The 24,633-nt window shown below is 41.8% G+C and overlaps 1 protein-coding gene and 1 long non-coding RNA gene across 4 annotated transcripts in view; one reads left to right on the plus strand and one right to left on the minus strand.

Moving 5' to 3' along the window:
• LOC311022348 (histamine N-methyltransferase A-like) overlaps nt 1–23,557 on the plus strand; it is a 72,774-nt gene extending 49,217 nt beyond the window's left edge. The window contains exons 2-8 of one of the 3 annotated variants that reach the window (XM_084023539.1): nt 19,664–19,703; nt 19,825–19,967; nt 20,875–20,927; nt 21,948–22,055; nt 22,247–22,377; nt 22,633–22,726; nt 23,007–23,557. In XM_084023539.1, coding sequence (XP_083879665.1) covers nt 19,834–19,967; nt 20,875–20,927; nt 21,948–22,055; nt 22,247–22,377; nt 22,633–22,726; nt 23,007–23,359 — 873 coding nt within the window. In that variant the 5' untranslated portion in view covers nt 19,664–19,703; nt 19,825–19,833 and the 3' untranslated portion in view covers nt 23,360–23,557. Of the gene's footprint in view, nt 1–17,120; nt 17,271–17,598; nt 17,691–19,663; nt 19,704–19,824; nt 19,968–20,874; nt 20,928–21,947; nt 22,056–22,246; nt 22,378–22,632; nt 22,727–23,006 lie in introns of those variants that run through there. The other 2 variants (XM_084023540.1, XM_084023541.1) reach the window with 2 other exon arrangements.
• On the minus strand, nt 2,243–3,332 carry LOC311022325. Its single transcript, XR_014598102.1, has 2 exons — nt 2,725–3,332; nt 2,243–2,594 (listed from the first exon to the last, which is right to left on the minus strand). It is a non-coding gene; the product is annotated as an uncharacterized lncRNA (long non-coding RNA).
• Nucleotides 23,558–24,633: the final 1,076 nt, after the last annotated feature.

Consider the following 24,633-nt stretch of genomic DNA (forward strand, 5'->3'; position numbering starts at 1 on the left):
AAGGCTTTGCGCAACCAGAGAGTGTACATAACAGCGCCGGAAGTTGTAAAAGAGGGTCTATAACCATTTGTGAAACAAAGGTGACACAATAAAAGATTATTGTCTTTCCAGAAAGGCTACAAACCAGTTTATGTGAGTAGCATGACAGGCTAAGTGAATACACCTTGAATGTTCTGAGATAAATAAGCAGATGTTTCTGGTTGTTACAGATGATATGCTCACTTTCCTGAGGTAATTCGTATGCAGACCACCACAAACTATAGAGGTTTTGAGAAAGCTTTTTGCATCGTATGAATGTCCTGATGAGGTAGTGACAGACAATGGACCTCAATTTTGAATTTACCGAATACGAGTCATTCCTTAATGCAGTTAAACCCATTAAAACTCCATATTATCTCCGAGCCTCAAAGAGTATGACTAAAAGATTTGTCACCAAAAAGTCTCTAGCAAAGAATAGAGCAGTTAGTGGCATGCCATTGCAGCACTGTAGTGCTCATTTATTGTTTACTTATGGGGGACATGGTACACACCGCTACCAAGAAAACACCAAAATCCTACTTTGGCATGAATGACGTAGTGGATTCTCTCTGGTAAAACCAGAGATATCTCAGTCTTTCCAACCAGGGGGTTTTCCAAACCGATCAGATGGGAAGAAGAAATGCAGGCCTTTAAACAGGTGGGGCTCGTCAAAACACCACAGACGAAGAAGGCAGTGGTTGGATGGTATTATTGCTAATGTTTTGGGTCCTGTAACACACAAATGTGAATGGAACATGAGTAAAATGACACATGCAAAGGGAAAGCATGTGATGCCAGAACAGACTGTACTAAACCCTGAAGGAGACTGGGTCTGGGATTACCATATTGATACAGGAAATTAAGTGAGGGACAATGGAGGACTCTCAGAGCTAAAAAATCCCAAGGAGCATCAAAGATCATCGTAATAAACTTGGAAATTTGCCACTTTTTTTGGCTCTGTTTTTTTTTTTTTTTTTTTTTGATTGATCTCAAATCTTGTGTGGTTTTTTAATATCTAGTTGCACTGAGGAAATACAGTACTATAAAAACAGATTAAAACCCAGGGCTGCTGCTTTGAGGACGTGGCCTCGGCATGGGAGGCCTACTCTACTGACAGGGATAATCCGGCGCCCCTAAAATACACTTTGATTTAAGGGGTGAATAAATATTCTCCAGGGCTGGACAGTGGTGTAGTGGTTAGCACTGTCGCCTCACAGTAAGAGGAGCCCACAGTCCAAAAACATGCAGGATGGGGATCAGTTCATTGATGATTCTAAAATTGCCCGTAGGTGTGAATGCGAGTGTGATTTTTTCATTACTTCTTTTTAGTTTAAGTGTGGAGTGCATGTTCCTGTTGGTTTCGGGCTGTCAGGATCCAGACTATGTTTTCTGTTGGCCACCAGATGGCGACGCTATTGACTTTTTATGGTACTAATTCAGCTGATGTGTTTCACCTGTGTTTGTTTGCTCAGTGTATTCAAGCTGTCTCTTTTGGGCCAGTCTTCCCCATTGACCTGTGCTTAAGTCTCACTGTGTGTGGCGTTAACATTTTCACTTTTGAATGTAGCTTTTGTTTTTTGAGAGTTGCACCTTTGGAGTTTTGCCTATCAGCTGCTTAGACCAGAGAGAGTAGCTTTTGTTTTGTTGAGGGCAGCTTGGGTTTAGACCTGTTCCTGTTCAGGAAGTAATCTTGTGTTGCCTTCTTTTGGAGAATTAAAGTGGTGAACTGTCGCACTGTACCAGCCTCTGCTTCTGGGTTCTTGGACTGTCTGTTTAGCCCAGTCAGTATAGCCTAGACCTGACACATGAGAGACTGGTTTGCATCCTGCCCGTCACATGGACCTTCTGCATCCCTCTTTCTCTCTTCCGCAGTCATCTCTCAGGGTGTGTGTGTGCGAGCTGATCTTCCTGTTTCGAGGGGAGTAAATTTGAACTGTATCTGCCATCAAATTGATTTTATTAATTCAATCACAGGTTAGTATGAGAGGCCGTTTAGGAAATAATTCATATTTGCTCTCATATGTTACATCATACTATCTTACAAACCCTACTATAGTCACGCACACTTACTATCATACTCTCTCACATACACTACTATAGTCACGCACACTTACTATCATACTCTCTCACATACACTACTATAGTCACACACACATACTATCATACTCTCTCACAAACACTACTATAGTCACGCACACTTACTATCATACTCTCTCACATACACTACTATAGTCACGCACACTTACTATCATACTCTCTCACATACACTACTATAGTCACGCACACTTACTATCATACTCTCTCACATACACTACTATAGTCACGCACACTTACTATCATACTCTCTCACATACACTACTATAGTCACACACACTTACTATCATACTCTCTCACATACACTACTATAGTCACACACACATACTATCATACTCTCTTACAAACACTACTATAGTCACGCACACTTACTATCATACTCTCTCACATACACTACTATAGTCACACACACTTACTATCATACTCTCTCACAAACACTACTATAGTCACGCACACTTACTATCATACTCTCACATACACTACTATAGTCACGCACACTTACTATCATACTCTCTCACATACACTACTAAAGTCACACACAGATACTACTATAGTCACACACACTTACTATCATACTCTCTCACAAACACTACTATAGTCACACACACATACTATCATACTCTCTTACACGCTATTATGGATGGAACAACATAATAGTGAATGTATGAGAGAATAATATGTGATGTGTGTGAGTATAGTAGTATGTGTGAGAGAGTTTGATAGAAACGGAAGTCAACTTGAATTTCCAGTTTCTGATTGGCTCATCACGGGTGTAGGTACCGGATGTGTCTCTCCAGCGGGATCTCAAGGACAATGTCCCGCCTCCTCTAAAATGACCAATTTGCATGGATGTATACAGTCTATGATGTTAACATGTGAAAATGGTCGACCGGGACCGTGTCAATGAGGCAATTGGACTTTTAAATAACATTTTAACCCGTTCCGATGTGATAACCACAATGTCGGAAATTTCGAACCGTAATCAACAGCCCTCACGTAGCGCGGTCGATGTGGAAATGCGGCGGGTCAAGGAGGAGCAGGGCTTCTTTTTTTTTTTTTTACTTATGGTACTAGTGTTAGTAATGGTATTAGTCATGATATCTATTCAGTGTTTACCACACATTGAATGGACTTAACTAGCGGCTCTAATGATAGGCCTAAACAGGAGGGCAGCAGCGTTTATTATAAGGGGAAATCCTCGCGGCTGGTTTGGTTCATCAATGTTCTGTTTCCCCCCGTCGCCATGGCAAGCCGTCCCCCCGCGCCGACCCCCCTTAGCTGCGCAAGTTTGACAGTGCGTGCGCGTACGTCAAAACCAAAACACCAAGGAAGGCTGAGGAATAGTCACCCACTTATATTAATAATAATAATAAAGAGCAAAGTGACACTATGCAATAACCTGCTGAAATAAAGAGTTCTGTAAAGTTGGAAATATATTCACAGATTCGGGATCAATAAATCTGAAGAGAAACGTTTTCAAACACAAATGATGCCTCTTCCCCACCGTAGTATCATAGACTACGAGCTACAAGGACCAAAACACAGATTTTTTACATAAATAAGCCGTCCTCCGAGCTGAACGGAGAACATTGATCTCTATGCGCAGCCGGCAGCCGGGCGAGTGCGCAGGGACCGTCTGCAAATTACAAGACAAAAGTAACGCTGCAAACAAAAATCATTAACTCCACTGTTATACAATATTGTTTTCCTCTTGAGCACCACTTGCTGTAGTGCTGTTGTTTTTTTGTTTTTGATCAAAATATTCTCCAGGGGCATTCAAATAAATAAATCGTTGATATCATTTTGTCTGGAGCAAGGAAGGAAGCTGCTTTGTCTGTTGTTGGTAAGTCAGAAACTAATTGTAGATTTGGGTTCAGGCATTGTGTGAGTAAAGCTAGTGCAACATTAGTCGTGTGCTGATAGCTTGTTGTTGAAATCGTCGTGAAACTGCATATGTTAAGTGAGTAATCAACTAAGTTTGAGCCATCTCAGGTGTAGTGAATAGACTTGATTAGAGGGAGGGGTCACACACAGTGCTTACGGTAAACTGAGCACTTAAAAGGCTGTCACTACAGCGTCAGCTGCAGCGTCTGGCCATCAGAACGAAGACAGCTGAACAAAGACAAGGGAGTCTATCTGCGGGAGTCAAGACAGCTGAACAAAGACAAGGGAGTCTATCTGCGGGAGTCAAGACAGCTGAACAAAGACAAGGGAGTCTATCTGCGGGAGTCAAGACAGCTGAACAAAGACAAGGGAGTCTATCTGCGGGAGTCAAGACAGCTGAACAAAGACAAGGGAGTCTATCTGCGGGAGTCAAGACAGCTGAACAAAGACAAGGGAGTCTATCTGCGGGAGTCCATCGAGGAAGTCCACCGAGGTAGGCATAACATCTTACCCCCCCTCGCAGCCATGTGTCTTATCCCAGTCAGGACATCACACTGGAGAAGATTTCACCGAAGACCCTTCACTCGAGGCTGTTACCCATCCAATCTCTGCTACCCACCATTCTCCACCGGTAAGGACCTTGAAGTACTAGGGGGGCTATGGAACTGCCAGTCTGCAGTCAAGAAGGCGGACACCATTTCAGCCTATGCCTCCCTGCAGTCTCTCCACTTCCTGGCCCTCACAGAGACCTGGATCACCCCGGAAAACACTGCCACTCCAGCTGCCCTTTCAACTGCCTACTCGTTTTCACACTCCCCAAGACGAACAGGGCGAGGAGGAGGAACTGGGCTCCTCATCTCACCCACATGGTCCTACCAGGTCCTTCCTCTAGACCACCTACCCCGATCTACACTTGAAATCCATGCCGTCTCTGTCACCCTTCCTTTCAAACTCAACATCATAGTGATCTATCGCCCACCCGGTCCTCTCGGTGACTTTTTGGATGAGATGGATGCCCTCCTGAGCTGCTCCCCTGATGATGGCACGCCACTCGTCGTCCTCGGTGACTTCAACATCCACTCGGGAAAGCTGCACTCATCTGAATTCATTGACTTCTTTTCCGCATTTGACCTTACGCTCTCCCGCTCTCCACCAACTCACCGCGCCGGGAACTAACTTGACCTTGTCTTCACAAGATCCTGTGGCATCTCGGCACTCTCTGTTACCCCGCTCACCGTGTCCGACCACCACTTTGTGACTTTCTCCCTCCCCATGGAGACCACCACATCCCTCCCCTCTACGCCTCGAATGGTCACCAGCCGCCGCAACCTGAAATCCCTCACTCCCTCCGCTCTCTCCTCAACTGTTATCTCCTCGCTACCATCCTCAGAACAGTTCTCCCTAATACCTACTGAGAAAGCCTCCTCCATCCTGATGTCCTCACTCTCCTCTTCTTTGGACACTCTCTGTCCCCCTATCTCACGACCTGCGCGATCATCTCCCCCCCCCCTCCCTGGCTGTCTGAACCTCTGCGAACCAACAGATCATTGTTGCGAGCGTCAGAGAGAAAATGGAAGAAATCGGGCCAGCACGAGGACCTTGCTCACTACCACCGCCTCCTCTCTGACTTCACCTCAACTGTTTCGGCAGCTAAATCTGCCTTCTACCTGGCAAAGATCAACTCTTCTGCCTCCAACCCCAGGAAACTCTTCTCCGTGTTCTCCTCCCTCCTCACCCCTCCTACCCCTCCGCCCCCTTCCTTCCTTACTGCCGATGACTTTGCTACTTACTTTACCAAGAAAGTAAATGACATCAGCTCCTCATTTACGCCTATTCCCTCCCAGAAGACATCTCCCCCAACCCTCAACTCGGATGGTCTTACCAGCTTTACCCCCCTCACCTCTGAAGATGTTCACGCACTTGTTACATCTAACCGTGCCACCACCTGCTCCCTCGACCCAATCCCCTCCTCTCTTCTCCAAGACATCTCACACGACATCTTGCCATTCCTCACCACCCTGATCAACTCCTTCCTCACCTCAGGTGTCATTCCAGCGGATTTTAAGACAGCTACCGTGAAACCTCTCCTTAAAAAAACCCACCCTAGACGCTACTGACATCCAAAGCTACAGACCTGTATCTCTTCTTTCATTCCTCTCTAAAACCTTGGAACGTGCCGACTACAACCAACTGTCATCCTATCTCTCGCTGAACAACCTCCTAGACCCTAATCAATCAGGATTCAGGACTGCTCACTCCACTGAGACGGCCCTCCTCACAGTGACCGAGTCCCTGCGAGACGCCAGAGCCTCGTCCCACTCCTCCGTTCTCGTTCTCCTCGACCTATCTGCTGCGTTCGACACAGTCAATCACCAAATCCTCCTCTCCACTCTGGCTGAACTTGGCATAACTGACTCTGCTCTCGCCTGGTTTACATCATACCTGACAAATCGCACCTTTCAGGTCACATGGAATGGCTCTATGTCCAAACCCTGTTCTCTGGACACGGGTGTCCCTCAAGGCTCAGTATTAGGACCGCTTCTGTTCTCACTATACACCAGATCACTAGGTTCTGTTATCACTTCGCATGGATTCTCCTACCATTGCTACGCAGATGACACCCAGCTGTTCCTCTCTTTTCCCCCGTCCTCTGACACCCACATTGCAACTCGCATCTCGGACTGTCTGGCTGACATCTCTGTCTGGACAACTGCACATCACCTCAAACTTAACCTGAATAAAACCGAACTCCTCTTCATCCCAGGGAAAGACTGCCCTCGCATGGACCTGTTGGTCACTGTCGAGGGCATCACAGTATTGCCGTCGTCAACTGCGAGGAACCTGGGTGTAATCCTCGATGACCAACTATCCTGCACCCCCAACATCACTGCTGTGGCCCGATCCTGCAGATTTGCCCTCTACAACATCCGCAGGATTCGGACCCTCCTCACAAAGGACGCAACGCAACTCTTGGTCCAAGCACTGGTCATCTCCCGCCTTGACTACTGCAACTCTCTCCTGGCCGGACTCCCGGCCTCTGCGATTAAACCATTGCAGCGTATCCAGAACGCTGCAGCACGTCTTATCTTCAATCTACCCAAATTCTCCCATGTGACCCCCCTCCTCCGTGACCTCCACTGGCTCCCTGTTGCAGCACGCATCCAATTTAAGACGATGACACTGGCCTTCAGGGCCATCAATGGAACGGCACCCATCTACCTTCAAACACTGGTCAAACCTCATGCCCCGAAGCGAGCACTTCGCTCCTCTACTTCAGCTGGCCGGCTGGTACCACCATCGCTGAAATCAAACAAATGTCGCTCAGCAAAGTCCAGACTCTTCTCTGTTCTGGCGCCTCAGTGGTGGAACGAACTCCCGACTAATGTCAGGAAAGCTGAGTCATTTGCCATTTTCCGAAAAAGGCTCAAGACTCACCTGTTCAGACTTCACCTCGACTAGCATGACCCCCCCCCCCCCCCCCCCCCCAAAAAAAAAAAAAAAAAAAAAAAAACGTACCTATAGCACTCTGATCGTAGCACTGTTGCTCTTGAACTACTAGTTTACTCAGATGAGGACCTAACACTTGTTCTACTTTTAGCTCTTACTTTATCGGCAATGATTCGTTGTGGTTTCCTTGTTTCCTTCTTTTGACAAATGTACTTATTGTAAGTCGCTTTGGACAAAAGCGTCTGCTAAATGACCTAAATGTAAATGTAAATATTAGACTTATTTTCTTTCAAGCGTACATTTTTATCTGTCCCTCAACACAGGCTATGACTACTACTACTATCTGCTACTACAACCAACTACCACTGGTACTTATCATTACAATAATAATACTTCAAATAATAGCAGCAACAATAATAACATTTGCACATAAAATAATGTTTAGTGATCCAATGAAAAAAAACAGACAATTTGGCCCTCGACTTGGCAACCTGGGCATAATTTGGCCCTCAGTGAAAACTAATTAGGGAACCCTGAAAGGCTTAGCACTGTGTTTTAGTCATTTTTGTTTTCATCTTTTCTTGAATGCTTCAACTCCTCAACCCCATTTTCTGCCGGGGGGGGGGGGGGGGGGGGTCATGCCCCCGGACCCCCCTAGAAGATCGCAAGACACCCCACGATAGAATCCTGTGGGAAACACTGCTATTGGTACACAAAACTGGTAGATCGGCCCCTTAGTCATGATTGATTCTGGGCTGGACCAATTACAGCCGAGGGGCAGTGCCCGACAGTGTACAAGCATTGTCACAAAAAAGTTTGTTCATAGGCTTCATTGTCTTTCCATCGATACCTGGTGGGCCAGTCTCGGTTGAAAATGCCCAGGACAATTTTTGGTCCCAGTCCAGCCCTGTTGGTGGGCCTCTTGAAGTCAACATTTCCCTTTGGCTCATTTGCAGTGATCTTGAGTTTTGAAATGAATTTATGATGGAACAAAAACATAAATGTAGGGCCTCCAGTGTTACAAAGCTCTCTTGATCGACACCTCCTTCAAACTGCTGGCTAAAGAACAAAATTGTACGTGCATATCCATTAAGGTCAAAGAATAACCGATCCAAAATCATGCTGTCATATCCGCCTCTGTCAGTTTCACTTGCAATGTGCTGAAGGCACCTTATTGCATTAGTGAAAAAAATCATAATACTCTCCTCATTACCATTTACTGCTAACAAAAAGTTCCTTTGAAAAAGAAGGTAAATTAGTGGAAAAATCATATTTGCAACTGCAGCTACTTACAAAATTATAAAGTTGTACTTATAAAGTTGCCTTCTTGATTTCAGTTCTCCCACACAGCTTCCATTTAGCCAGCAGCAAGCTCCCAGAGCTGTGCACCAATCAAGGAATTAGGCTTTATACTATTTCCTGTTTAAACAAAGTAACTTCCTGTTTTAGTAATTTTGAGTATAATAGTGTATGTGAGAGAGTATGATAGTAAGTGTGTGTAACTATAGTAGTAAGTGTGTGTGACTATAGCAGTGTTTGTGAGAGAGTATGATAGTAAGTGTGTGTAACTATAATAGTATGTGTGTGTGACTTTAGTAGTGTTTGTGAGAGAGTATGATAGTAAGTGTGTGTAACTATAGTAGTAAGTGTGTGTGACTATAGCAGTGTTTGTGAGAGAGCATGATAGTAAGTGTGTGTAACTATAGTAGTAAGTGTGTGTGACTATAGCAGTGTTTGTGAGAGAGTATGATAGTAAGTGTGTGTAACTATAGTAGTATGTGTGTGTGACTAGTGTTTGTGAGAGAGTATGATAGTAAGTGTGTGTGACTATAGTAGTGTTTGTGAGAGAGTATGATAGTAAGTGTGTGTAACTATAGTAGTATGTGTGTGTGACTATAGTAGTGTTTGTGAGAGAGTATGATAGTAAGTGTGTGTGACTATAGTAGTGTTTGTGAGAGAGTATGATAGTATGTGTGTGTGACTATAGTAGTGTTTGTGAGAGAGTATGATAGTAAGTGTGTGTAACTATAGTAGTATGTGTGTGTGACTATAGTAGTGTTTGTGAGAGAGTAATGATAGTAAGTGTGTGTAGCTATAGTAGTATATGTGCATGACTATAGTAGTGTTTGTAAGACATTATGATATAACATGTGAGAGCAAATATGAATTATTTCCTAAACGGCCTCTCATAGGTTAGGCCTATAGTTGACAGGTTGGTAAAAAAAAAGTCAGAGCTTTGTTTGCCAGGGGAGCAGATTGCTACTACTAAATACAACTTTTACCATGTTGTCAGGTAAATTTAGCTTTGGCTTTATTACCCATGTTTTCAGTCTGTCTCTCTATCTGAAGCTTGTTGAGCAGTATGAGATTTAGATGGGAGAATATGGCTAAAGGAGGAAATTAAAGGGGCTTTGAAGGTTCCTTTAGTGGGAAACTGTGTTTTTCCATCGTGTCCAAGTGGTCTCTCAAGTAGCGTTAACATTTCGACAGCAGAAAGAGTTGTTGCAACTGGAGAGGGATACGCTAGAGCAGGAAAAGGATAAGGCAGCCAATAGAAGGAACGGTTGGAGTTAAAGCAGTATCGTTTAGATCTGATAAGAGCTTGTAAATTGTCAATCTTTGCTGATACCGAGGGTTCAGGTGACTCAGAGCTATCGACTGAATCACACAGGGTTTGAGAATGTTTGATGTAGAAGGTAACCTGCAGCTGGTACCTAAGTTTGATGAGAAATATATATTTTTTTCTCCAACGGGAAAGGTTGGCCTGAGGCTGACCGTGTAATTATACCACAATCTGTATTGACAGGAAAGGCTCAAGAAGCTTATTCAGCAGTGCAGTTGACTATCAGACATATTCTGTGGTTGAAGAGGACGTTTTAAAGTGGATTCCAGAAGCCTGCCAATGTTTTAGGTCTTGAGGGAAGTTAAGCAGTCAATGTGGAGTTTGAAAGGGAAACGCTCTTGTGAGGCTCTCCACCTGACCGCTAGGCACATGTTCTCCCTAGTTTAACTCTAGATCATTTAACTTGGTTATATTCATCTTTCCAGCAGTTAATTGCTGTTTTAACACACACTATTTCTGCTCCAGCATTCACATCTCTCATTCTTTTAGTTGCCTTGCCTTGCTAAATTGCAGTTGTTATTGCTATCTTGGTTGGCTATACTTTAACAGTCCGCTTAGCAGCTCCAATGGCTTCTCTTTCCCTTTCCTCCTTCTGTTCTCTCCGGCCCAGTGTGTCTAACTTTTAGCTACTTCCCTGTGTCCTTTACTGATAATGGCACATGCAATACATGTAGCTCACTATTTGCTTTGGAAGCGAGGGTTAATGATTTGGAAGCGTGGCTCTGCACCAACACTCCTGCGTTAGCTGCCGACGTAACCAGTGGCAGTGCTACTTCCAGCTGGTGACCACCGACATAGCTCCTACCCTGGTGAACACTGAGCAGCTGGGAGGCTGGGTGAATGTCCCGCGGCTAACCATTCATGCTTCCAACAGATATTCCCCACTGAGTGACACATCTGCTGAGAAACCAACTCTTATCATCGGCAGCTCCATTTTGAGAAACGTTAAAAAGCGGCCCAGCAACCATAGTCAAATGTCGCGGCCCGGCCGGGGCTAAAACTGCTGGCTAAGGAAAATAGAACATACAGTTGTAATTCACGTCTGCGGTGATGACATCCTATTGGGCCAATCAGAGGTCACCAAAATGAATTTTGCCTCCGTGTGTGATTATGCAAAGATATGTCGGATTCTGACGTTTTCTCTGGTCCCCTGCCAAACTTGATTAGTGATGACAGGTGTAGGGGCTGAAGGATGATATTAATATTCATTTTAACATGTATTAGCCTAATATTTATATTGATATCTGCACTGGTTACAGAACTTGGGCACCACCTGTGGGTCAACAGGAATTGACAGAGTTCAATGTAATGACTCTGACGACCACTATTAATTAGTTAAGAACCAATTAATATATTTTAATGAATCAATCTCACTCTACGATCTTGAGCCCTCGACATAGGGATCTTGTGGAGAAACATACACAGACAATGACTGAGTGATAAATGAGTATTTATTGAACTAACCTAAAGATTAAATATAGTGGATAAATGAGCATAAATGAACTTAACATGAAGGAACCCATAAACACACAAGGTTTGTTTGGAGGCATTTTCTTGGCTGGGACGAGTTCTGTGGGACGAGAGAACCGGAGAACATACAATTATTTGACTTTTAATGTAATTATATAATCCTTCCTGCTCCATTCAAGGGGGAGACATTCCGAGCCGGACATGAATCTCTTCCCTGAGTTGTTCTGCTTACCTTCAGACCATCAATAAAAATGTGTCCAGACAGTTGAGAAATCAAGGAGGTTGGCTCCTACACCTGTACAGCCACATGTCTTCTTTCCACCACTCGAGGTGGTGACCAGATAACCATGTGGGCTTCATAGATAACTGGCAGCCTTTCTGGGGAATACCTGGTCTGGTTAGGAGAGATGGCATCCACCTCACTTGCTGATCTCTTATCCAGAAATATTTCTGAGTGGAGCTGAGAGCTCGTTTGATGCAGCATGCGGCTCAGGAGGCTTTAAATCACACCTGCAAGATTCCCCTCACTCTCTTCCCTGGCCTGCTGACCTTTTCATGTAAAGTGTTACCAAAATATGTTCTAATATTATAAAGAAATGCATACACACAGGTGTGGAAAGATGGGTTCTGATCGGAGCTCTAAGCTACATTTGTAGCCGCTTTCTGGTGAGCAGTGACAGCGACAACCTCAAGCTGTGTTTTTAATTTGTAATATTTTAACTATTCTTACCATTTAGCCAGTCTGAGTGGTTGTTGTTTTACAATTTCAACTTTTCCATCGATCCTGTGTTGCTGCAGAATTGGATCTGGTAAAAGCCACCTGGATGTTCTTGGTGTCGGAAGTGGTGGAAGTATGTGATGAGATACATCAACTGGTAACTATTGTGTGAACAGTGGTTTTGTTGACGTAGTTTTGGCTCTGTTACAAACTGTAGTGCAAGTTGCATTTGTTTGATTTATCTGTGAAGAAGCAACTTTATTTAAAGACCAGAGGGAAATAAACAGTTCAATAATGTTATGTTCAATATTTCCACTAATGACTGCTCAGTTGACAATAGGAGCCACTGTCACTACAGGACTCCCACTAATGGAAAAAGTGTGGCTCTTTTAAAAAATAAAGATGCCATTGAACTTGTTTCACTTACACGATTGAAATCAATAGAACTATGGAGCAAACATACGGCCCCTCTTATTTGAAATCAATATGCTCAGTGGCATGAATGTAAAAATATCATATTACTTTTGATTTTGATGCTTGAGGTTTGAACACCAAAGCAGCATTACACTGAGGCAGTGGAGTGTCAAAGTCAGGACTTCCTGGTGTCTTCCAGGGGAGCCGGATGCCCACATTCTCACTGTACTACAGTCTACATTCCCCGCTGTGCCGATCACTGCCGACACTGTGGAGAGCAGTTCTCGGCTCACAGACAACAATACAAAACGCCACGTTTTGTTCTTAGATTTTGTATTTTTCTCTCTCTTTTTCTTATTCCTTTTTTCTGAAACATTTGTGGAAAAGTATCATTACAATTATTACCGTTATAATAATACTAGTAGTAATACTTTTTATCACATAACTTGGTGTAGAAACAGTTATGTAATAACACTGCTCTTTGTGATGAACAGATTGAAATTGTAATTAAGTATTACATACTGCAGTGGTTATTACAATTATGTCAGAGTTGCACTCTTTTCATGAAAATGTTATACTACTTGCATTATATCAAAATAATGCTAAAACACATTAAAATTAAAATGTAGATCAGATTCAGGTTTTGCTAAAGATACCTCTATAGGCTGATGTGCAACTGATCTGTTCTCATTTTTGGTAATATGTATTGCCTATTGTTTTTTTTCCTTCATAGATGTGTTTCAGTATGTCCCAACATATATTATTCTTCTAAATGGGATGTATTTCTCCTCATTTCTCTTTATTCTGTATATATGTATATATATTGTTTCCTTAATCATGTTATTTTACGAACAAAAAATGTTTCTTCAGTATGTATTATATTTTTTTCCTTTGGGATTTAGGATTTTATATATTATTATTAGTGGCAGATTCACAGCAGGTGTGCACCATGCTCACAGGCTTCATTAGCCACTCCCTCTGCCACTGCACACACTAGACTTGACAAAGGCCGAATAGGCCGAAACGTTGTCTAAATAAACTCTCTGCAACTGGAGCTGAGTGTGCGGCGTTCCTCTGTTTCTGTCTTCAGTTTTGTCCATCGCCAGCACCTCCACAACCCACGGTGTGCGTTGCTTCTCATCTGAAGGTGTGTACACTTATCACATATAATTCACAAATTTGCATGACACGAAGGTCTATCAGGGATTCTCCTCCTGTCATTACTGTATCAGAAATGGAGACAAAACCTATTGTAACGGTCTGTGGTCAGCTAGAACTCCATGAAAAAACCAGTACAGAGAACGAACGAAACGGTGTATAAATAAATGTATGGAGCAGCATTATAGCCTATTGACCGATCGGTATTTCATCCACAAAAACAGCATTTTAAAAGTTATTTGCACATCATCTTGCAAACAGTAAACCATGTCTTTTTACAAATTGTCATCATTATGTAGTTACTTCGGCATCCTTTTTCATCTGTTTTTGCAATTAAATCACAACATTTTTTATTTGGGATTCATACTGCTGTATAACCAGCAGACGCTGGCTTGATATTCACAGTGAATACAGCTTGGTAAATACAGCACTATTTCAGCCATGATTGATGAAACCTTATTGGTGTCTACGAGGAGGTAAATCAGCAATCATAGCTTTGCACAGATGGCAAACAAATTAACTGATAACTTTGTATCCGATCACACTAATTTTGGTAGCACTGAATACTGAGGGTAAATTGTGGAACTGCATGCTCTTAGAGGATTGCCAACAACTAAACTTTGTATTAATTTCATATGAGCATAGTATGTGCTTAGATCATGGTTTGTTGTGTAAAATGTTCTGATGCATTGTGTCCATGTCAATGTTGTTTTTTCAAATTATAGCTTTGTTAGCAAAACCACCAACCTTCAGAAGATCCCATTTACTTGACATTCAATGGGCAGAGTTATGGCATCCAAGTCAAAGCAAAAGAAGACATAAAGAGATTTGACTTCATACACATGAGGGGTATTCCACCAAACTCGCTAATTAAAGCGGCGTTTACCTGGTTACGCCTGGTTAGAACTAACGCCAACTTCCACTTGCGGCTAAACCCGTTCCATTAACGCATTTCAGCCGCGCCTTGTTGAGGCTAATTCAAGCCAGGTTAACGTTGTCGTGTGTTACACCGGTCACGGGATATGAAGCCAGACCAGAACCGTGAATGTCGAATCATCGAGAAAATGGCAGAAAAGACCAGAGCAAAAATTATTGATGGAACTGTACGAGGAGTACAAACCCATCATAACCAATAAAGGGAATACTGTAGTGATAAATAAAAATCGCGAGGCTGCTTGGGCAAGAATTGCCGAGCGATTTAATACGGAAGTACCGTTAAGAGTAACATGTTGTAATATAACACTGACTACGATTTCTCTAACGTGAGGATAGTGAAGAGGTAATGCGCCGGCTTTGCACGCGGCCGGCCACGGTTCAATTCCCGACTATGGAAGTTTGTGAAACATCTTTCTTTGGCCGGAACACTCTCCCTCTCTCCCTCTCTCTCTCTCTCTCTCTCTCTCTCTCTCTCTCTCTCTCTCTCTCTAGTAAATGCATCTACATTGACCAACTCATTTATCTCAACAATTTAATGAATACATTCAATGAACCTATTAATGAACTCACCTGAAAGGAATTTATGTGGCTGAAAATTGCATGCAGCAATGCCTTTGTCATTGGGATCTATAACATGCTATCAATAATAACATCTTTATGTCTATCATGTTTTTGCAAGTTATATTTGGGTTCTGGGGAAATTGTATGACATATTTATCATAGTTTTTTTTTTTTTTTTTTTGTGATCAATTTTTTTTATTTATTTATTCAATCATTATTTGCACATCTTGGAGGGGGAAGCATATTTACAGTCAAAAAGAAACAAAGTGAAAGCAAAATTATAAGAGCATCCTTAGCAGTGATAACGGCAAAGTGAAATATTGCTTGTTCCGATGCCTGCTCCCCCTCTCCTCCCCGCAGTCCCTCCATATTTATCATAGTTAAGGTAAAATGTTGTTCTAATTCTCTGATCTAAAGACAATTATACAAGCACAAAAATAAAAAACACATGAGACACATTAGCCCGGCTTTGCGCTTAGCGAGTTTGATGGAATACCCCTATGGTTTAGGTATTATTGTTTTGCTATTATGTGGATAACCAAAAGGCCTAGTATTTTGTCTCTTTAACCTATATTCATTGCATTTACTCTGAATGTTTACCAAAATGTTCAATAAAACAGGTGAGACCTATCGCTTGCAGTGATGGAACTCAATTATCGCTTGACTCTCAGTTATAATACATAATGCAAATAATCAACTCATTGATTTGTTACAGCCAGAGGGGTATTCCATCAAACTCGCTAAGTGCAAAGCCGGGCTAATTTCGATAAGCCTTGCTACCTTTAGCGAGAGTTGCGTTCCATCAACGTGACTTGAGGCACTCTCCGCTAAGTAACCATGGGAATTTATCCGACCAAACTAGCCTGCCCCGGGGCAGGCTAACCATCAGGCTTACTTTAGCGGGGGTTTCAGAGAAGTCCGTCTGTCGGAAACAACTGTACCAGCAGAAGGTTCCGCCAAGCCTAGTCCTCGTGATTTCATCACGTGAAAGACCAAAAATGACCAAAATTACATATATCAAGTACAAACAGACTATATTTTCATCAAGCATCTAAAAATACATGCTTGCAATTAAAAAAATATGAATAAATCGTTTATTTTGTTTAAGACCAACTGGCCATATCATTATCTAAAGCTCCCAGTTGGGTGAGTGGTGATGCTCCTGCCCCTGGATGTGAGCATCGCAGGTTCACATCCTGGCGAAGACATCTCATGTGTGTTTTTTTTTGTTTTTTTGCCTGTATAATTGTCTTTAGATCAGAGAATTAGACCAACATTTTACCTTAACTATGATAAATATGTCATACAATTTCCAGAACCCAAATATAACTTGCAAAAACATGATAGGCATAAAGATGTTCATTAATAGGTTCATTGAATGTGTTCATTGAATTGTTGAGATAAATGAGTTGGTCAATGTAGATGCATTTACTAGGCCTATCAAAAAAAAAAGAGAGAGAGAGAGAGAGAGTTCCGGACAAAGAAAGAAGTTTATCAAACTTCCGTAGTCGGGAATTGAACCGTGGCCTGCTGCGTGTAAAGCCGGCACGTTACCTCTACGCTATCGTCACGTTTTACAAATTGTAGTCAGAGTTATATTAGAACATGTTACTCTTAACGGTACTTCCGTATTTAATCGTTCGGCAATTCTTGCCCAAGCAGCCTCGCGATTTTTATGTATCACTACAGTATTCCCTTTATTGGTTATGATGGGTTTGTACTCCTCATACAGTTCCATCAATAATTTTTGCTCTGGTCTTTTCTGCCATTTTCTCGATGATTCGACATTCACGGTTCTGGTCTGGGTTCATATCCCGTGAACGGCGTAACACAAGACAACTTTAACCTGGCTTGAATTAGCCTCAACAAGGCGCGGCTGAAATGCGTTAATGGAACGGGTTTAGACGCAAGTGGAAGTTGGCGTTAGTTCTAACCAGGCTTAACCAGGTAAGCGCCGCTTTAATTAGCGAGTTTGGTGGAATACCCCTCTGGTCAAAACCATAACACATAATGGAAGGTGACACAAAGAGTTACAGCAACTTAACATGTCAAAACATCATGTCGCGTGGCAATCAGTAAGTCAGTAGTGCCGGCATCGTATGCCTGTTCTGTCCCTCAGTTTTGTGTTATTATTTTATTCCTTTTCTGGAGGTTTATTTTCGAACAGATTCAAGCTATTTTAGTCTACAGCTAATCTGGTTACTGTGCCTTTAAGAGAACCTAGTGATTTGAGTTTGTTGTTGATCTTACACTGCCATCTAGTGGCGCATGTTGGAAGCAGGAAGTGCAGCAGAGCACAAAAACGTTTCACTCCTGGGTGGAGTCTGTCTACTTCCTCAACTTTTGCGCTTGTCAAAGGCATAATCTGTGAGTTAAATCAAATATGCTTAATTAGGAATGTTTACCAGCGCTTTCATTTTGCATTTCGTGTTATTGAAGGCGGTACGCCATTCACTCAGTATGAGTGACATTATCATTTAGCATTGTGGTACTATTGAAAATACAATGTATTTGCTAACGTTAAGACCTCAGGTTGTTTATTCTACACACAGAGATAAGTGTGAATGTATGTCTTTACATGGAAACTGAAAGTTGTGTATTGTGATTATTTTCTTACAGTTTTACAAAGTAAAATGGATCAGTAAACTGAAGACTGCTTCACGAGTGGTTACTGAAGCCATATGTTTAGCTCGCTGCATAGGCTAAAGCTCTTAGCTGAGGGCAGAAGAATGCCTGATTTAAATATTACAGTAGTAATAGTAGCGTTGTGTAGTAAAAGGAAATCAAAACATTTTCCTCCAAGGAACAGTTGCACTCATCAGAATCAGAACGGGTTTATTGCCAAATGTTTGCACATACAAGGAATTTGACTTGGTGATTGTTGCATATCAATAAAACATGAAATAATATGCAGTGTTGCAGTATTGCAGTGTACAATTGTTCGGGGAACAACTACATGTAGCCGACTACATTTGGGATGAAAATGTCCTTGTGCAAAGGTTTGGTCTTGATGGACCCCAGCCTCCTGCCAGAAGTTAAGAACTCAAACAGTTTGTGTCTTCAGGGTGAGAGGACTCAGCAACAATCTTCCTTTGCCCGCCTCAGGGTCCTGGAGGCATACAGCAGGAAGCACATCCCCTGTTGAGCCTTCTTGGTGATGGAGCTGATGTTCAGCTCCCAATTGAGGTCCTGGGTAATGGTTCAATTCAATTCCAATGTATTAATGGCAGCTGTGACTCAGAGGTAGAGCGAGTTTTCCACCAATCCGATGATTATGGTTCGATTCCCTGCTCCCCTATTCCCCATCCTGAATTGTCCTTTGGGAAGGTACTGAACCCCAAATTGCCCCCGAAGGCTCTGCCATCGCCGTATAAATGTGTGTGAATAAGTCTAACTAGACTAGATCCTGATGTAGAGGTGGCTCCTCTGCCATCAGCGCATGAATGTGTCCGAATGGGTAAATGCAGACTTTAAAGCGCCTTGAGTTGAAAACCACAAAATAAATACAGGTCCGTTTCCCACTTACCATTCATATCGGCCCAAATTAATGTATGTATATTGAAAGGTTTGGTTATTAAGTGTTTTCCACTACCGGTGGCTCTGAACACTGTTTGCCCAGACACATCTGTTACACAACATAGTGAGGGAACTCTGGTGGTTACCCTTGTTGAACTGCCGCTACTATCAGTGTGGGAGGTGCAACAGATGTTAAACCTTAAAGTGAGTTTAAATGGCATTTCAAGAGTATCCAGCTTCTGTACCGTGATGTATACGTGAAACAGTAGGACGGAAGGAAGAATTCGATTTGATGGTTGAAAACATAGCTTACAACCATCTCTGGATGGATGGATGGATGGATGGATGGATGGATGGATGTCATGATTTTATTAGTTGAAATTGGTTGATAAGGGCTGATGTGCATCATGTTTTGTTCTTTAGAAAGAAACATTGGATTTTGATATAATAAGAAGAAATCATTGTTGTAATCTCTTTGGCATATATTGTTGAAATAGGTGCACAATATGCCTGGTGGATGTGATTTTTCATTTCAGCTCGACTTTAAAGATGAGGCAAGTATGTGCAAAATGTTATAAAAAAGCTATCCAAAATAAATAATAATACTACAATTTCATCTGAGAATGTCTAAGATTATTGGAAAATGATAAAGAGGCTGATTCCTGTTATAGCCACGGGAATATAGGATGAACAGGAATCTGACAGCACAGGTTTTGTTGCCTCTGGTAAAAAGTCAAAGTCCATCTTTCAAGAGTTACATAATCAAAGTTAATATCAGACATCCAGACAGCCTGTGAGACAGGAGAGTAACTCTACAATTTAAGAGTGGAGGAACAATTGAACAGAAGTCTCAACATATTCCAGGTAATTGTTCAATACTTATGTGTATGGTTGATGCTTATCAAAGTGATTTAAAAAAAACACCTTTTTAAATGTTTTTTGCTTGCATAAACCTTTGTTTATTTCTTTGATTTCCATTGGGCAGGAATCAGTCATGGCTGCAGAAGCAAAGCAGACTTGTTACAAGGACTGTTGTGTCGACAGCTTTCGCTTCTACTTGTCACAATCAGGAGAGCATGAGGCCGTTCTACAGAGTGTTCAAAAAATCCTGCCCGGAGTATTTAAGAGGTACAGGAAGAAAGACTGGGAGTTCTTTATTAAAAATCTTTTAACTATCTTTATTACTACCAGACTCCATAGAGGTTGTGGTCGCCATCGTTGTGTCTTTTTGTGCAGTTTTAAGACATACAGAGATAATTTAGCTGATTGGAGACGTTGGAGAATGTCCTTTCAAAGAGAGATGAAACTGCCAAAGATGTTATTTAGGGACATAGACATGTCACATGTCAGTAGTTCTACAGTAACACAGTCAGCAACAGTTTTTCCGTTGGCCTGAAATAAAAAAAGAAATTGTGCTTGTGCCTATTTGCCATGTCCAAACAATTTGGATAAAAGCCAAGTGGGTGGGTGGCAACACACTTGGCTTTTGTAACCACTTTGACAAGAATTGTTTTTCCATGGCTTTTGATGAATTTGAAACATGCCTTTAATTCGATCTCTCTAACCTTTCATTTTAATCAATTTTTAAGGCTACTCTACACTGTGTTAGAGTAACAGAGTATTCTAACAAATAATGACACAACCACTTCGAACTTGTACTCTACAATTTTATTGATCATTCACCAGAAGTTTTCTCTCTCTTCTTTAAAAAAAAAACAAAAAACAATCAATTTTTGCAAATCTTATTCAAATGCATCATCAATGGCACATGCAGGAAAGATAAGGAAGTGGGTCTTTACCAACAATCCTTCACTCTGCTCACCACGGGCAGTAGTTTACTGACAGGCTTCTCGTGACACGTTAAGCACACAAGCAAAATGCCATGGGTTGAAAATGCATGATAATAAAACACAGACATATCTTAGTTATTATGTGTAGTATAAATGTATTTATTTGTTTATTTTCACCATTCCAACATTTCATTTTACAGTTTCAATTGTAAATTACAATTGTAGCCCTCTATCATGTGTTACAGAGTTGGCTCAGGTAAAATCAGCCTGGATGTCCTGGGTGTCGGAAGCGGCGGAGGTATGTGATGAGATACATTAACTGGTAACTGTTGTGTGAACACTTGTTTGTTCTTGTCCTTTTGGCTGTTACTAACTGTGACGCACGGTGGCAAAGATCCACGAGTGTAAGAGATTATTGTGTGGTTTATGTTCTTAAACATTCAGCTCCAGTCCAGACTGTGGAATGTGTGCTCTAAAGCCCACAACAACATGCCTGCCCCACAGGGCAGTTGCGTTTGCCGAGCCTCACCCTGCTTCCCCTTTGATTTCCCAACCCTCTACTGGTTGGAGTCCAGTAGAGCCGACGCGACGACCAGACACTGAAAGCACAGAGAAACAGAAGGAGAGCAGGGTGATTAGACACAGGTGGAACAAATCAGGGCGTGGCTTTACTTTTAATCATAAATCAGGGACACAAATGGCACATTGATGTTTCACAGGAGGACATGTTGATCAAAGCTACAGTTGGCACCGTGCCCCAAGAGCAGGGTCAATCCAGATCATAGATAACATGCATTATTGCACAACGGCAAAATCATTGTAAATGTTCATATTCCAAAATGATAAGACTATAGAGCAAAATCTCTTTCACACGCACTCACTTTCACTCCCTCTCATGGAAACTGCAGCTGAGAAAACACTGTTGAAAATGAGTAGGCACACACACACACACACACACACACACACACACACACACACACACACACACAGTAAAGAGCCTGGATTCTTTGAAAGCAGGTCTGAAAACCTTTTTATTCAAAAAGGCTTTTGATTGCTAAATTGCGCCCCCTATTTGATGTTTTTTATGCCTATGCTTTTATGCTTATTTTTTATGTAAGCACTCTGAGATTAATTTAATGAAAAATGCACTACAAATACAATCTATTATTATTATTATTATTATTATTATTATTATTATTATTATTATTATTATTATTATTAATAGTCCACCTTGAGATGTTTGCAATATTCAAGGTTTTTCACACCAAAGCAGCATTCAGTCAGTAGGATTTGGATGTGACTTCCTGGTGTCTTCCAGGGGAGGTGGATGCCCAGATACTCACTGTCCTACAGTCTACGTTCCCCGCTGTGCCGATCACTACTGACATTGTGGAGGGCAGCTCTCAGCTCATAGACAACTTCAAAGGTATTGACAACAGTGACACATTTGTAGATTTGTATTTGTCCCTCATGTGCCTTTGAATTCTTCTTCTGATTATAATCTGTGCTTATGCCGTGGTCATTGTCATCTGTTATATACAGTATACACAGTATATACTATGTATCTCAATCTCTACTTTCTCTGTTCTTTGTTTTTGTTTGATATCCAAATTATAGTTTTGGTAGCAAAGACCACCAACCTCCAGAAGATCCCATTTGATTGGCATGTCATGAGCAGTGAGAACTATGAGACCCAAGTCAAAGCAAAAGGAGACATGAAGAGATTTGACTTCATACATATGGTTCAGGTATTATGCCTTTTGATTTTGAGACCTACAATTTGAAAGTGAAGTGTCTCACAAGCCATGACATTTATTTAGCGGCCCGTAAATCCTCTGCTGCCGCTGGAGTTCAGTGGAAAGCAAATCAGCAGGACATTTTCTGTCAAACAAAAGTGCTTCAAGATTAGAGCTCTGTTTCCTTTGACTCAAGTGTCCCTGACATTAACAAGCTTCAAACCAAAAGGTGGCATTAAAGGTTCATTACAACTCTCTCTTTTAAAGATGCTCTACTATGTGGATAACCTTGCTGATACCATCAGATTCTACCACAGCATCCTGAAGAACAATGGCATGCTTATGATCATCAATGAAACAGGTAAATACAACTTGTTCCCCCTACTGCTTCCTTTCCTTGTTCATCCTAACCTGTGTCTTAATCTTTACTGAAGAGCAAAACTTTGGCCAATACTTATCCATGTCATTTTGTGCTGGTAGAGCCCTCTTGGGTTTTTGTGATGACTACTGTTGAGTCTAACAGCCCACTGTTATTTAAAGTCCATGGATGACCTCTTAACTGAAAAAAACATAGGTGTATTATTATTATTATCAATATATTCCATCAGATATTAACACATATTTAATCTCATCATATGCAGCCAACTCCGGCTGGGACACCCTGTGGAAGACTTACAGGAAGGAGCTCTGTGTCGACGTCATCACAGAGTACCGCTCATCAGGAGAGATCATCGCCTGTCTGAAGAGCCAGGGTCTGAAATATGAGGAGCACGCCATTCCCAACACCTTCGACATCACCGAGTGCTTCGACCCAAGCAGCCAGACTGGAGTGCGTCTCCTGGATTTCATGACGGCGAATGAGCACTTCTACCAGTCCTTCACCCCAGAGGTCAGAGCAGGCATATTACACCTGCTCAGAAACAAGTGCAGCACTGAGAAAGATGGCAGGGTATTCTTCAACGGCAATATGAGCTGCATACTTGTTTATGCTTGATATGTCTAATGGGCACAGGGTCATGCATTCTGATTTTTCTTCATACGTTCACTTTACCCTGCCATTTGATAGCAAGCACAGTATATTCACCTGTTGCTAAGATACCATTCAGTAGTTTTCAGTCTCTTTAGCCTTTATTCACCTCATTTACTCTGTATGTTTGCCAAATGATCAATAAATACACTTTGCATACAACTGGCGTGCTGCAACACACTAATTGTGTCTCATTCTCTTGTCTACAAGCTGGAGATGAACAATAAATACAATGATATGGTGTAATATTAAAGTATCTTCTGGAAGAAAAAAACACTCAACATCATACAGCTATGAACAGATTACAGAAAGAACATCAACACAAGCTTTTTACCAAGTAGACACCAAGTTCCCAGGGTCAAAAAGGGGGAACAATCAGTCCGCGATCACAAGCAGCACGATGTTCCACAGACACACTGCTGCCATCAACTGGCTGTTTAATTTCTAGCTTAGTTCAAATGTTTAGGATAAGGCATTCTTCCTTGTTTATAAGGGAATATAGGCAAATCTGAATACACATTGACTTTCCAGTCCAAACCTGTTCAATAGAGGTGCTACACATTTAAACTGCTGAATAACCTTTATAAAGGTAACCACATCCTCATACCAGCACCACTAAATCCCACTCATGTATAATAATGTTATATTTTCATTTTCTGTACCAAAACCAAAGTGTGAAAGTTTTGTTTTACTGAGTTTTATGAGCCACTTCTTATTTCCCTCTCTTCTGTTTCCTGCAAGGTAAACATCGGTGAGGTGAAGTCTTTAAAACCAACAAACTGCATTTACAAAGTGAATGAAAGAATGTTACCAATTGGTCCTCTGTACAGTATTAGGCTGCATGACTTGCTCATTCAACTGAATTTTTTTTCACTTCTACTAACAGTATTAAGGGTTTTTCCATGCAGTCAGGTTATCCCGCCCTAGCAGCATCATGGTAAGTGGAACCACTAAATAAATAATAACTGCGATGATCCATGATATCGTGGTATGATGGGCTCAGCCACATCTTGCTACACTGATTAGCTCTAAATGTGAGTCTGTGTTGGATACCAGCTCAGTACTTTAGTAACTTGTGTCATTATGTTGTATCCCGTTTGGGATCCTGTTTACTTACATACTGTGTTCTGTTGTATCACAGCCGTTATAAATATCTGCTGATGCAGAGCCAACATTTCCTGATGTTGATGCTGCTGAAGACATTTACATCGAGGATAAGTGTGTTGACACACTGTGAATGT

The sequence above is a fragment of the Eutrigla gurnardus genome, assembly GCF_963514095.1.
Source record: "Eutrigla gurnardus genome assembly, chromosome: 12".
Taxonomy (NCBI): Eukaryota; Metazoa; Chordata; class Actinopteri; order Perciformes; family Triglidae; genus Eutrigla; species Eutrigla gurnardus.